At 28.5% G+C, this 16,231-nt stretch overlaps 1 protein-coding gene and 1 pseudogene across 2 annotated transcripts; one reads left to right on the top strand and one right to left on the bottom strand.

Annotated features, from left to right (window-relative positions):
• Positions 1 to 3,171, bottom strand: LOC114162564 (annotated as a pseudogene).
• Positions 3,172 to 12,622: 9,451 nt separating this feature from the next.
• LOC114181713 (polygalacturonase-like) lies at positions 12,623 to 15,457 on the top strand. Of its 2 annotated transcripts, XM_028068245.1 has the most exons (9): positions 12,623 to 12,979; positions 13,082 to 13,207; positions 13,330 to 13,497; positions 13,661 to 13,681; positions 13,797 to 14,004; positions 14,287 to 14,368; positions 14,459 to 14,567; positions 14,645 to 14,764; positions 14,842 to 15,456. In XM_028068245.1, the coding sequence occupies exons 1-9, from the start codon at positions 12,710 to 12,712 to the stop codon at positions 15,130 to 15,132; spliced, it is 1,395 nt and encodes a 464-aa protein (XP_027924046.1). In that variant the 5' UTR covers positions 12,623 to 12,709; the 3' UTR covers positions 15,133 to 15,456. The 2 variants fall into 2 exon arrangements, with proteins under 2 accessions (XP_027924046.1, XP_027924053.1); XM_028068252.1 differs by lacking the exon at positions 13,661 to 13,681 and having other exon boundaries at positions 14,842 to 15,457.
• The last annotated feature ends 774 nt before the right edge of the window (positions 15,458 to 16,231 follow it).

Here is a 16,231-nt window from a genome sequence, read left to right as displayed (position 1 = left end):
TATGGTCATTGTTAATGTACTATTTTTATACTTCAAAACAGTAACAGATTTGTTGGTGTGAGTTTGGATGATATCTATGATTTGGCTCCACAATTAGGTAAATGGTATTTATTTTCTTTACGTACACAAACACTTTCAATCTAATCTTAAAATCCTATTTTAAATTAAACTTCTCAATTTCTTCAACCAGTGCAGGATTGTGGCATGACTTCCTGCTTACGAAGCTCTCGGATATGCTTTATTCTTTATCACATTTTAAATTAAGCATGCATTCTGACATATGATTTCACAAGTATAAATGAAATACTGAATTTGTGTATAACAATATTTAGACAAAGTTAAAAAAGTAATTTTCACGAATGAAAAAGTGGAAAACCATAAAAGAAGTGGAAAACACCTTGATAAAAGAATAAATAAAGAAAAATAAGGGGATTCGGGCTTATCTGTTTGCTTCCTTATTGCATTCCTCTACCCTTTGCTCTTCCTCTAATTCTTCTCAGACTCTTCTGGTTCTTCAATGTAAACGTTTTTTATGTGTGATATTTTGGGCCAAAACTCTCCAACATGGGGTTTATATTTTTGACATAAGCCAACACAAGCTTCAACACGCAAACGTTCAAGTGCAGTGAGGTGATCCATGTTATCTGGGAGAGATACCAATTTTGGACAATATATTAAATAAAGTGTTCTCAGATCCGTGAGAGTTGTAAAACCAATCTGGAAACGTTTCAATATTGAAACAACATAAAAGAATCAAGAACTGTAAGGAGTTGGCAGCTTTCTGAAGCCATTTAGGCAAGACGACCAGTTGTGTTAATGTTACAAATGCAACAACTTTTAACTTCAGCTCGGGACCTTCTTTTTCATGCCCACCTTTCCATAGTTCCAAGTCCAAATTATGGCAGCCTTCAACAATCAATGTTTCTAATTCAGGGAAATTTTGACCATCCAGTGACAAAGACTTTAGACTCTCACAGTGCTCAACGGACAATGTTTTAAGAGAAGGGAATTTCACCCCTCCAAAGATGGACTCCACATTAGGGCATGACGAAATAGTCAACCTTTCAAGCGACCCCAAGTTGGCGATCTCATTCATAGACAAAACAGTTTGCTTTGTGCTAAACGCAAAATCCCGAAGACTGATCAATTTTCTTAATCCTTCTGGCAATGCTTCCAGCTCTGTGCATCGTGTAAGCTTCAACACTTGCAGACTTTGGAGATTGCAAATAGAGTTGGGGAGTCTCTTAATGTTGCGATTTCTGCTAATGTTCAAATATCTCAAATGTTTCAACTTAGCAATGGTATGGGGCAAAGTCTCGAATGTTGAACCACGTAAGTCCAGAACTCGCAAGCATTTCAACTTTGATACACACGTATTTAGTACAACTTTACCACTCACAGCTGTTGCATCATTTGGAAACAGTACGGTTCTTACGGTTGTTGATTTTTTGGTGACTAAATTGGCAAACAAACTGCTTTCAGCAAAAGACAGATGCTGGACATGATCTGGAATATTTTGAATAATGTTGGAACTCACATGCAGACACTCATCTGTCGCAACAAATAAGGCGACATCATGCAACAAATCATGTATTGCAAAACTACTAAAAGTGCCAAAGCTTTCAAAATCTTGAAGAAAGGATCTTGACAGAAGTTCATGCAAATATTGATTGGCCACATCTTCACGTGTCCTATTCGATTTTGGTTGTGCAACGAGTCCAAGTGCCACCCAAAGGGAAGTTATTTCATAACTAACGATTTTAGAATCCTTTGGGTAAAGAGAAAACAATGAAAAACATTGCCTCAGATAGACGGCATCATATCATAACTTAATTTAAGGGCGGGTAAAATGTCGTCTTTTTTCTGAGGCAAATTCCATATTTCATTGTTACTAACATATTCCCATTCACTGACCTCAAATTTGGAGAATAGTAAACTCCCTAAGGTTCTCACCGCCAATGGAACCCCTCTGCATTTTTTCACAATTTGTCTTCCGATGTTTATTAAGTGAGGATGTTTTTCCTCTTCTCCTTCTTTAAATGCCCACTTGACAAACAGAGACAATGAATCCTCCTCAGAAAGACCTTCTAAAATATGAGAGGGAAGTGTGCCCATCATGGAAGCAATTGAATGACTGCGGGTGGTCACTACAACTTTACTTCCTACACTTACTTGGATTAAATTCCTCAACTCAACCCATTTAACACGGTCTTCGTTCCATACATCGTCCAATACGAGTAAGAATTTCTTACCAGAAAGTTTGTTTTTCAGTTGATTTTGCAGTTGTTCCAGATCATCACCAGATGCTGCACCACCGGCGGAATTGATGATTTTGATAATGAGTTGTTTAATATCAAAGTCATCAGAAATACACACCCACATCTTCAATGGGAAGCACTCCTGGATCCTGTTGTCATTGAGCACAAACTTTGCAAGTGTAGTCTTTCCCAAGCCTCCAATCCCCACAATGGGAATAACACAGAGACTTGTATCAGCATCATTAGAATTCTGCTGCGTCAAAAGCTCTATGGTCTTTTCTTTGTCATGCTTCCTTCCTATCACATCTGAATCACTCACACGGGAGTGTGTCATATCTCTCCGATGAACAACACGTGTGTCAACATCATTTATTTGAAGACTAAACTTATGCCTATCAGCTGCAACCTTGTCTAGTCTTTTACTGATATCTTTGATTTGTTGAGCCATCTTGTAACGAAAAACGAGTGGATTAGAGGTCGAGAAGAAGTGACTTACCTTGTCTTTGGTGCTACCATGAGCTTTGACCACTCTCTTTCGCAGTGTTTGACATTCAAATTCATCCAAAACATCTTCGGCATCAGAGAAGATAGTTTTGAGCTGAGACAGCCATTCGCGGAGCTGATGGTTGTGGTCCTGCTTTTGCTGAGCATCTAACAACACAGCCTTGACTACAGAGAGAGTCTTTGTAAGGTCTTGAAGATCTTCGTATAAACCCACCACTCGAGAAGCTTCTTCAAAAGCACGAGAAGCAAGCTTTGCCACGAGCGACTCTGCGATGCTGAAGAGAAATGATTCTGCCATTGTTGTTCCAAATGCAAACAGCAGAGATGAGATGGGAAGGGGAAACAGCGTTTCTAAGATTAGTGATTATTACTCAATAACTATAATGCCACTTGCTTTGGTAACATCATTTAATATATAATATTGAAAGAGGAAGAAGACCATAAAAAAAGACCGATGAGCTACATTATTCTCACCAAAGGCTAAAAACAAACAAGGGGGCAAGTGATAAACTACTTGATATATTATATTAGTCCGTCTTTGCTATGGCCAAAAGTCCATAGATTTTTATAATGTAATAATTTGCAGAAAATATTATTGGTTAAACAAAAAAAATATTTTCATAAATTGTAAAATATTTTTTGATTATATACGAATTGAGAAACTTGCCCAAAGCCATTGAGAAATTACCTGATCTTAATCTTATTGTCTAACAAAACTGTAATTTAAACAAAATAAAAAATGATACCTTAATTAAAAAAACTTATATTAGAAACTTCTGCCAAATATTTTTTTCGTCAAAATGTATTTAGCGGAATCTTATAAATTATTATACCAAATCTTAATTAAATAAAGTTAGCGAAAGACAAAATTGAAAGACAGTAAATGGAAAGTAAAAAAATAACCGTTTTACAATGTTGGTTTATTTCTAATGAGAAAAGGATGCGAAGAAATTTATGTTTCACTAAAAAGAGTAAGTTTCTTTGGTCAGTCTGAAAGTAATTTCCAAACCAATTCAAATCTAATGACACTTAGAGAAGGAATAATTGTAGCTTCAAACATAATTAATTTCTAAAATTCATATATTGATATCCCACTTGCTATTAAACAATATTTTGAAGAATGGAGAAAGTCACACAATGAACCAAATATTTTGTCGGACTAGTTGTCATATTAGTGTTTATCAGTTAAACTTAATATATTAGCACTTGTGAAACTGCATTAAGCAATTATTTGATAACATTGGCTAGAAATTTAGACGTGATTCTGTTAAATTATATTAATTTAATATTTGGTTAATGTAATTTAAAGAATAATTTTAATGTATAGATTCTAATGTGATGATTATTAGAATATAAAATTTTTAAAGATATAAAGATTTATTTTAGATTTATTAAATTAATTTCCCCACTTCTCACTCATATGGGTATTATACTATTTTATTAAAGTTTTAAAAATACTAGAGGTTGATATGACAGTTTTTGAGAAGTTGAAGAGATTTACGTGTCAAAATAGAACGTAAAAGAAATCAAGAAAAAATTTTGTACTTGATAATTCTATATCATCAAGAAACCATTAAAAAGGATAAGAGTATAGAAAATATTAATTAAGAAAATTTTGCAATAGATTTAGATAAGTTCTTAAACTCTTCTAATAGAAAGAATTGGATGGTATTCAAGTAAAAGTAAAATGAAATCGATACTAACAAAATATTAGTCTCTAATTATGGACTATGAGATCATTGTAAACAACGACGGACCTTTGTTATTATGATACAGGACCATGGCCCTCCAAATTTTTTGTATATGTCAAAATTAATATATATATATATATATATATATATATATATATATATATAAATAAGTAAAATATTATTTCTTAAATTTCCATATATTTTATATATTTATCATTATAAGAAAATCTTTCATCAACAATAAATTTTGGTAACAAAAAATGGTTAGTCAATATAGTGAACAATTTAGATAACAATTTACAAAATAAAAAATTATTCATTATCAAAATAGTCACTATTATGAATAGAAAAATTATAATTCGTCTCTAAAATTTTGATATAATGGTTTTGGCTACTAAAAGAATCAATTTATAAATTGGTCACTAAACATTAATTACAAATGTTTTGACTACCAAAAAAAAATAGTTTCTAAATTCAGTAATAATCAATTTAGCGACCAATTATAATTTTTTATTCATAATAATAATAATTACTTTAATAATCAATAATTTTTTATTTTGTAAATTGGTATCTAAATTGGTGACTACAATGACTAATAATATTTAGTCCATAACTATTAATATTCAGTCACTAAAATTTATTATTATTTAAAAAAAAATGTATTATATATAAAAATTTTGTATTATTTGTTGAAGATGCGTTGTTGATTATGATTATTGTAAGTGTATTATTTTTATGCTTCAAAACAATAACATATCTATATGTGCTAGTTTGGATGATATCTATGATTTGGGTGCACAATTTGGTCAATGGTATTTATTTTCTTTGCCTAGACAATAATAATATATGCAGTAATCTAAAATTAAATGCGCTAAAACAATACGCAACAATGATGAAGAAGCATGCTAATTGAAAAGGTACATCTAATCAAACTTTGTGAACGTGTACCATCAGCTTAACTTTAACCACTTACCTTCTTATATTGCCCACAAAAATGCTAGGATGGTTGTGTTAAACTCTAGGTAATTTGTGTTTTGTATTTTCAGGGCGTTTAAATATTTTATTTTATTATTTTTTAAATGTTTTATTTGGATACAAATTTTTTTAAAATTTTCAAGAAATTTAAATATTTAAATTTTTTATTTTTATTTTTTTAAATGGTTTATCCAAATAAAACAATCCAAATTTATTAAATTTTTATATTTTATTTGGATATAATACTTTAATTACAAAAATATCTTTACAAACATTTGTGATGTCAATGAAAAATAATTTTTATAAAATATTGATAGAAATATATTTTGATTTCTAAAAGTGGATTTCTAATGATATATTACGTCTAAAAATAAATTTAAAAGTGTAATATCCATAACTTTACTTAAATGATGAAAAGGTTTTTTTGAAATTTAAAAAAAAATGAAAATGTAAAAGAAATTTTGGAGCAACAGAAAGAAAGACAAGACGCTAAAGTTCCTCGACGAACACGAGGCCTAATGTATCAACATATATCGGCTTTTATTTCCTGCAACCTCACAATTTATTAGCACACTTCCAAATTTTCAAAATGACTGTTTTACTTATTGTTTAAGTGATTCTAGATTATACTCTTTTTTTTTTAATTTCAAAAACAGATTTTTCGAAATAAGGTTTTCAGAACATAATTTCTAAAATAAAATTTTCAAATTTAGAATAAAATTTCCAAAATAAACTTTTTCAAAATGATATCGTCCTCTGAAACAACTTTTCTAAAATATCCTTGCATGAAATATATTTTGAAAAGAATTTTTATGAAGATATAAAATGCGTTTCGGAATGAGTTTTGTTTTGTTCTCATTTTCTCTCTTCTCCTTTCTTTTAATCATTCCTTCTTTCTTCTTTTTCACCGCTAATGATGAAAGTGATGATAACGATAATAGTGACACCGTTATTTAAGTGTTTCAAATAAGATGTAGAAATCTTTAAGTTTATGTACAATGTTTAGTCTTTGTTTATAGTGTATATATAAATTCTTAAGCTGTAGAATTTTATATATATATATATATATATATATATATATATATATATATATATATATATATATATATATATATATATATAATAATAATAATAATAATAATAATAATAATAATAATAATAAAATAAGTCAATAAAATTATTTTGTCTGTGTGATTGTTACATACAAATAATACAATGGATGAAGAAAAAATTGACAAATTATATCAAGTACTACGAATATCTATTATGGGATTAACTATATTTTTGTTCTCTAAACTATGGTCCTCAATTGGATAGTGTTAACGGTTTTTGTGACAAGATCAACGGTGTGTATTCCACCATTCATTTTTTGACACATGTTCTCTTTAAATTACACGTGTAAGTTTACTTTTCTTTTACTATTTTATTTTTGTTATTATTTTTTCTTTTCCCACTTCTTCAGCCATCTTCTTCTCCATTTTAACCTTCATCTTCATTTTCCTTTCTCTCTCCACCATCTCCATCCTTCCCCTCTCCACCTTCACCTAGTCATCATCTTCTTCCTTCCTTTATTTTCAATCAACAGAGTTATTCCATGATTTATTTTCCCCATTTTCATCTTCTCCATCAAGTCTTTTCTTTTCTCTTCCTTTATCATGCTCATCCTCTCGGATCCATCCAAATTTTCTTTTAATAACTCATTCAACTCACTCTCTGGAATGCAAACCCTTCAAAATACATAATAAAATTTTGGGGTTTACATTTTTATTTTTTTGATGATGATGTTTCTAATATATGTACAAAAAAAATATATAAAATAGATAAACAACCAATAGTATATATATTAATTATGTTTTATTTTTAATACAGTAAAAAGAATTTAATATATGTGTGTTTAATAAAAAAATAATATTAATATATAATTAATTTTTAAAGGGTTATAGAGAATTTTAAATTTATAAATAAAATTTAAAAGGTAATTTTTTTTCTAAATTAACTATATATTAATATTAAAATTTGTCTATAATTATTGACAAATATTTATCGTCAAATATTTACCTACTATTTTTTGGCCTTCAATAATTTCTGACAGATTTTTTGATCTGTCAATTAAATTTATCAACAAACATTATACTGAAGAATTTTCGATCATCGATAGTCTATAGGTAAACTTAAATTAGTGACACATTTTTGTTATTACCAACAAATTTTATCTGTCAATAATTATTGATTTTCTTGTAATGTATAAATGACAAAGTCTTTGTACAATATTCTCGTCTTGAAGAAATAATAATATACCACACAAATGCATGAAGGCAAGTCCATTTGCAAACATATTAATAATTCCAATCGAAATGTTCTCACTTTAAAAATTATTGATGTCATAGTAGATGACAAGGATCAAAGTTATTTGCCAAAAGTTTATGACAAATTTCTAGGCACAAAATTTCGGTAGAAGTTCACTATTAATGGATGAAGTGAAAATGACTTTACAATCTTAAGGATTCAAAAAATAAATTACCAGTTCATATACACTAACTTCAAAGAATAAAAGAAACCAAAAAAAGCTTCCAAAGTTATGTAACAAAAATAAGAACTATAGATGTCATAACTAAATTGATGTGAGATATATTCTTAAGTATCGCAAAAGTTCGCTTCACACTAAATTTCTTATTCGGACTTCCTCTTGACAAAATCTCAACCTTTATTTTTGCCATATAAAACAAGTAGTTCCAATATATACACTAACATACTCTTGTTGTCCACTTTAAAAATTCAACTCTTTCTTCTTGACTTTATCTAATACCTCATTCTACTAAAGCACTTTCCAAAACATTTCTGACTTCTAAAAATGCACTTTGAATTTCATCAATAACTTGATTCCATGACTATCTTCTTGTGAAGAAAAAGACGTCTTTAAATCCCACCTTTTAGTTTGCAAACTTAGGATAAACACACCATTTGTAATGAACAATTTAGAATTAATTTACCAAAAGAACACGATACAATAATTAGAAAGTATGTAATTGAAAAGATATCTAACCGAACTTTGTGAACGATCAACTTCAAGTTCTTACTTAGTTATGCTGCCAAAGATATGGTAAATAAGGTGGTTGTGTACGTTACGATCACATCTTATCGTGTGCTCCATACTTAGAGGTTTTCTATCAAAAAACAAAAATCATGATTACCATTTCATGCAACCAACGAAATTGCCCCATCTACATTATGAAGCCCTATTGTCCAAATAAATCATTATCTCTTTGGTAGAGGTAACACTCTTTAATTTAGGCTTTTATATAAATCTGATTGTAAATAATAAATATATCTAGCCATTATTACTTATAGTTTGTGGATAGATAATATTAAAAGCAATTTTTTTTTATCAAACCGCAAGTCTTTTTTCTTATAGCGGATAGAATAATAGACCTAGTAAAAAATAAATTTTGTTAGGATATATATTTAAACATTTGACACCATATTAAAAAATGAACTTTATGTCTAACTTAACCTTACCAAATTGGCTCGTAAAATGATAATATGAATTTATCATATATGTGGTCTGACGTGGAACTTCCAACAAAAATTATATTAAATTTACTTGACTTTATTATTTATTCTTATGAGATTGTATAGTTGATTAAAAAAAACAAACAAAAGATTATAATAATTTAGTAGATAATTGTTTGCGTATAAAAAAATTATAAGATAATAATTTTGTATACCTAAAAACTTCAAATTTATTATTTAAGTATTATTATAATTATAATTATTTAGTTTTTATAATAATTAATTGATTAATATATATTTCTAATAATGATATAAAATCGTATATATAAATAGTGCGAGGTAAATTCAAGAATAGAGATAAAAAAAAAAGTCATCCTCAAATTGAACCCAACTCCCTTCTAAAATGAAAGTAAATTTAAGATTAGAAAATGTTAAAGTTGAATAAAAATCATAGAAATATATTTACATGTCAAGATTTAGTTAACATGCTTAATCCCTTCCGATAGAAGCTTACTTGTTGAATAATTCTTACTAATTACAAACCCTATCATGCACATGCATATAATTGTTAATTAAGACGGTTTTACCATAATGAAAATTAACCATTTTTGCTTATATTTTATCCGTTGAATACCAGAGAGATGGAGTTTCAGGGAGGTCTAGCATTTCATCATGACACATGAATATGGTGACAAAAGCTAAGGAAACTTTTAGCCACAATAAGTTAATGCCAAGTTTCAAAATGAAATGTCTTCTACTCCAAAACAATCTTAAGCATTTTACGACAACTAAAGCTGTCTTGTGATAACAATGCTAACAAATATACCATTGCAAGAAGGAAACCCTAGATTACACGTTTGAGGTACATGCGTGTCTCAAAAATCCATATTCCTCGTTGTGACAAGTGTTTGTGTGTTGGGTTGCATACTTCACAATCATCACCATATATGCTACTTGCATGTGATCATCGAACAAAGAAAATTTCCAGGAAATACAATGAATCAAGTATTAACTGTAATGTCACGATCCGATGCCAATGCCAATGGGTGTAAAATGTTATCTACTTCAGAATTAAAAGAATAATTAATCATGCATAAAAGATTCAAGCTCACGCAACCATGTTAATAGTTTAAAACCGAAAATGATTACTAGGAGAAAATACTCTGGAATATTTAAGTATTTCAATGCAAGCACTCATTATGTTTTCTTTTAATACGCAATGTGTGGGGTGTGGGATATTTTCATGCATTTATTTATCAACATAGGTTAATCCTCTCATGAATGATGAATTACTAGGTTTTTCGTAATTCTTTAGGAATTTTCCAAAATATATAGAATTTCGTTAAAGATATCGATGGAGCTAAAGGAAGGATGACAGGAATTGCAGAGATAGAAAAAAAAAAAACTTTGAATTTGTGTTGTCTTGAAATATGTTCTAATTAGATTAAAGAGAGATAATATGTTATAACACTCAAAAAGAATGTAATCACTTGACAATGATTACTTCGTATATTAATATTTTAGTTATATCTTTTTAGATTTTAATATAAATTGTTTTATTATTAGAATCTATAACAATAAAGGAAATTCATCCTTTTGTGTCCACATTTCATAATATCCGTTTTACCGTTAGTTATTTTAAAAATTAATTATTTTATAAATAATTTACTTTTAATCATTTTTTTACAAATCTCTTTTGTTTTAAATCATTATTTAATTTTTTTTACATATCTTATTTTTTTTAATTTTATATTTAACAACTATTTTAAAAATTATATATTTGTTATTGATCATAACTTAAATATTTTAAAAATAAAAAAATGCAAATACACATGCACGACAGCGTCTGTGTGTTCGCTAGTAGGTTATAAAGTGAATATATATATATATATATATATATATATATATATATATTAGTATAATTTTTCAAAATTAAATGCCCAAGCACAAATCGAAATATATAATTGCTTAACTTTGATTAGCTTAAACAATTTTAGAACCTTTTTATCAATAGAAAAAATAAATAAATTCAAAGTCTTATATAAAGAGAAGTTACCATCTTGTTATAACTAATAAGCTAAAAATTTAAGAAACATCACGTATGATCACCATGCTGTAACTATCTAATCTAATAAACATCTACTTATATTATATGAAGTGTTGCATTATTAATTTGAAACGTTTTTTTTTTAATTCTTTCAATTTATTTACTTCTTTCGATCCTATTTTGTTAAATTATTTACTTCCTATACATATGTTTGTAGACTTTTTGAAGGTTTCATTTTAGTATTTTTTTTTTCTAATTTTTTTAAATATATAAAAATTATCAGAACATATTACTATATATAGTGCAAAATGTACATACTTAAAAAGTGGTCAACAATAGGCTTTAGTTATTTAAAATAACCCAAACCTGTACTTGAAGACTAGGTTTTGGTTATTTTCTAGTATCTATATTCCTTTTGGTTGTTATGGTATTAGTGATCTTCGAGTGCATCATTTTATATGTTGTGTCTATATCTATTTATGTGTAGGGTCTTTCTGTCTCTATTTTTTGTTGTGTATTTTGGAGCTGTAGAACAAATTTATGACTACTGTTTTAGTCTCATGTGCATCTTCTTTAGGGTCTTTTTAGTCTTTGATGGATTTCTAGTTATTGACTCTCATGTTTTGTAAGGTTTCGATGTCAAGCTTTTGCATCCTTTTATACAGGTTATCGATCTTTTTGTAAAAGAGTTAAAGCATCATATAAATGCTCTTCTTTAATTTATTCATTCTTTACTGAAAAAAAAATTGTCTTCCTTTTGTTTTTTTGTTTAAAAAAATGAATTATTTTGGACTTTGGTTATCTTAACAAACAGAATCTATTCTTGAAGTATAGGCTTCCCGAGTTTATAATATGTTGAAAGTTCCACATTAATAATAAATAAAACAATTTCTACATACCTAGAAAACATTCTAATATTATCTGAGAAAAAAAATGATAGATATAACCCAAGAATATTTTTTTTAGAATCATTAAATTAGAAAAAAAATGGATTGTTTTGAGGAGTTAATTAGATTTAAAATCAAATTCTTAGCATAATAAATTAAAAAAACATTATATACATTATATATATATATATATATATATATATATATATATATATATATATATATATATATATATATATATATAATAGAGAAGGAAGATGTGTTACTCTTTAAATTCCTATTTTATTCATTGCACGTTATAAACAATTCTTAGATTAACATAAAATTAAAATATGATGGACAATGGAAAAAAAAACCGTATAATATACATGACATGTGCATAATATATATTATATATTTATGAAAAACTCGTAGGTGAACATTTTTTATGAGTATGAGTAAAAGTCAAAGGTTATGGATGATCCTTAAATATGAATACGGTATATTTACGAAATATTTACATTTTTAGGATATAAACGCATGTGTATAGTATATTAATGAGAAACTCGTACGTGAACATTTGGATACAAGTATGGAGAAAAAGTGAAATGTTAGGGACTGATCCTTTCGTATGAATCTGGTATATATCCTTCCAGAGAGTTATAGCCATATGCAAAACATCAACATCCTTTTTTCCTTAATATGTTTTCTTAAATTCCTTTGTCTATAAATACACAAGTTTCCTTAACTTGTAGTTCCACACACCAAGCCACCAAAACCATTCTCATCAAAAACAACAGTCTCAAACCTTTCAAAGAGCAGTATATCTATTTTCTTTTTCTGATATAATAAACAATAATGGCCCTCCTCAAACACCTTCTCTTCTCCTTCCCCATTTTCATCATTTCTTTTGTTTTTTGTTATGGCAGCTTGCAAGAGGACCCACTCACCAATATATATGTTCATCATTCACCTTCCATTGATGATGGTGAGACATTATTGAAGAACTTCAACAAGCAAAGCACAAATGTTTTGAGCTTCAACACGTTTGAGAAGCGTAGCTCCCTTAAAAAGGTTAATGTCAATGATTATGGAGCTAAGGCGAATGGTGATAGTGATGACTCAGAGGTATTTCAATACTCCCTTAGTCCAAAACAAAGTTTTTCTTCTTCTTTCTTCTTCTTTTTAGCTTGCACTGTTTCTATTGGTTTGGTTTTTCATATATTTCAGGCTTTCAAGAAGGCTTGGGATGAGGTATGTACTTCTGGAGAAGCAATTCTTGTGGTGCCTGAGGACAATTATCTGCTCAAACCAATAAGATTCTCTGGTCCTTGCGAACCTAACATTGAAGTTCAGGTTATACTTACACTGAAAATTACGCCAGTGATTAATTACTCCTTTTTTATGCTTCATCTTTAATGCAAAAAATTGATCAGTGACTTCTGTTAAAACCCATGAATACTGATGTAAATTTTCAGATTTCTGGAATCCTTGAAGCATCAGATGATCCATCAGATTACGAGGAAGACAGCAAACACTGGCTTGTGTTTGACAAAATTGATAACCTGTTTGTTTATGGTGGTGGAACCCTCGATGGAAACGGCAGAATATGGTGGAAAAACTCATGCAAAAAGAACAAAAAGCGAGTAAGATATTGAGATAAGTCCAATATTATTTTATTCAGTTATTATATATGTGTGTTAATATATATATATATATATATATATATATATATATATATATATATATATATATATATATATATTCAAAGGATGACTGAGTCATATGTTTTTCTGCTTTCTTTTGCAGTCTTGCAAGGATGCTCCAACAGTATGTGTTGCTCTGTCAAAGATAAAAGAAATTTTGTTGAAATTAATATAAAGCATATAAATATATACTATGTTAGCTAAATTAACAATGATTTAATTATTTTTTGTTTTTGTAGGCTCTGACTTTCGATCGTTGTGAGAACTTGACAGTTGAGAACTTGAACATAAAAAATGCTCAACAAATCCACGTTTCATTCCAAGACTCCGAGAACGTTAAGGTTTCTGGCCTTAGCGTGATTGCACCAGAGGATAGCCCCAACACCGACGGGATTCATGTTACGAAAACACAAAACATCCAAATCTCAGATTCTGTCATAGGAACTGGTATCCCAGTTGATACTACTATTTCATTTGAAAATGTTTTCATATAAAAAAGTGTTATTTGATGCTTTATAATTTTTCTCAAAAAATATATAAGTAAGAAATAAAATAACATATTTATAATTAAAAAGAAAATAAACGACGCTTATTATTGTCAAACCAAATGGTTGTAAAACATTAAAATCTCAAATGTCAAACCAGAATAGACCATTAATGTTGACTGTAACATTTTGTATCTATCTTTTTTTATATTACAACTATTAAGCATCATTATCGATGTTTCAGGTGATGATTGTATATCTATTGTACATGGATCTAAAAATGTAGAAGCTACAAACATTACATGTGGACCGGGCCATGGTATCAGGTAATTAGCATCACATCAGTAACAAGGATTACTGTTACAAATTTTCCATATGTTATTCTGTATGTTATTTGCAATGGTGGGTTGTTTCAGTATTGGAAGCTTAGGAGCAGGAAAATCCAAGGACATTGTTTCAGGCATAAAAGTGAACGGAGCCAAGATTTTTGGAACTAAAAATGGAGTTAGAATCAAGACATGGCAGGTAAAAAACAATTTGAACATTAATTTTGAGAACATTGAGAAAGTCACAATCTTTTGGGTCTACCCTTGTATATGCAGGGAGGTTCAGGAAGTGCTAGTGACATAAAGTTTCAGAACATAGAGATGACCAATGTGACCAACCCCATAATAATAGATCAGAATTACTGTGACAAGAAAAAAAGACCTTGCCAAAAAGCGGTAAACATAAAAACACTTTTGGTACTATGGAAACAAATTGACATATATCATTATTATTCACGAATGATTCTACATAGGGTTCGGAGAAATCCGCTATAGAAATCAAGAATGTGGTGTACGAGAACATAAGTGGTACAAGTGCTTCTGAAGTAGCTGTGGATTTTGACTGCAGTGAGAAATTTTTGTGCAAGAAGGTAACGTTGCAGAACATAGACCTTGCATGTGAAGGAGGAGATGATGCTGAGGCTCGGTGTAACAATGTTAAGTTATCTTACATTGGACACGTTAAGCCTCGTTGCACTTCACAAAAGAAAAAGACCTCTTCTGTTTTTACTTCCATGGGGAAATACTTCTCATGGTTTATATGAATCATACAACAAGTACATAGATAAATAAATAAATAAAAGTATTTAATTTTTGGATTGTACAGTTGGAAGTTATTTTTAACCTCTGAATTATACAATCTGAAAATTCACTTTTATGAATAAAAATGACTTTTGAATTATATAATTCAAAAAGAAAAAAAAAAATAGAAATTTGTTTTACATAGGTACAAAGAAAAGTTTACAGAGGTGTAGAAAGAATCTGTCTTAGGCCCATTTTACAATTCAGTTTGACAAAATCAAACCCAAATTATTTATGGCTTCATCTCTAATAACTACAAAATTGTCTTGCGCTACTGTAAATATCAAATTTCAGAGAAACAATTGTTTTCTCATTTTATTTTATTCTTTATTTTGTATGGATTCATTAAAGAATATTTTTATTTATTTGTTAACCTTTATCGAGAAAATTTTAGATAACATTAAATTTATTCATGTGAACTTTTGAGAGAAGTTTGAAAAGGCTTAAATGATAATAGTTATTTATGATTTTGGATAGATTTATGAAGAAAAAAATAATGCAATTATATTAATTTAATCAGTAATTTGAAATTGAATTTTTTAATATACATTAAGTATTTAGAAAGAATATTGTATCACTAACACTAATTTTAGATAAATTGAATATGGTTGCCTCTGGTGAATAATACATGTAATATATATATATATATATATATATATATATATATATATATATATATATATATATATATAACTCTTTCAATTTTGTTTCTCAGTGTTCATAGTTTGTATAAAAAATAGTAAATAAATTATATTTCTGCCCAAATATTTGAAAATAAAATGAAAGTTACGTTTTTTCTAATTAAAAAGTGTAAAAAACATTTTTTAAATCAAATGAGTGGAAGATGAAAGCTTCGACTATTTTTTTCGTCATCCTACGGCCAAAATTCTGTATAAAAATCATGATTAGTTTTAAATCCAAATTTTAAACCGAGAAGGATAGTGATTTTTTTCTACCAAGATTTGATAAAAAAACAAATCAAAATGCTTGAGTGCCACAATTTTTGTTTGGGTTTAAAAAAAAAAAAAAAGAAATAGAAAACACGCGTCGTAAAGTTTAGAA

Source organism: Vigna unguiculata, chromosome 1, assembly GCF_004118075.2.
Source record: "Vigna unguiculata cultivar IT97K-499-35 chromosome 1, ASM411807v1, whole genome shotgun sequence".
Lineage (NCBI taxonomy): Eukaryota > Viridiplantae > Streptophyta > Magnoliopsida > Fabales > Fabaceae > Vigna > Vigna unguiculata.
Note: the sequence above shows the minus strand (reverse complement) of the source record. Positions and strands in the feature narration are given on the sequence as shown.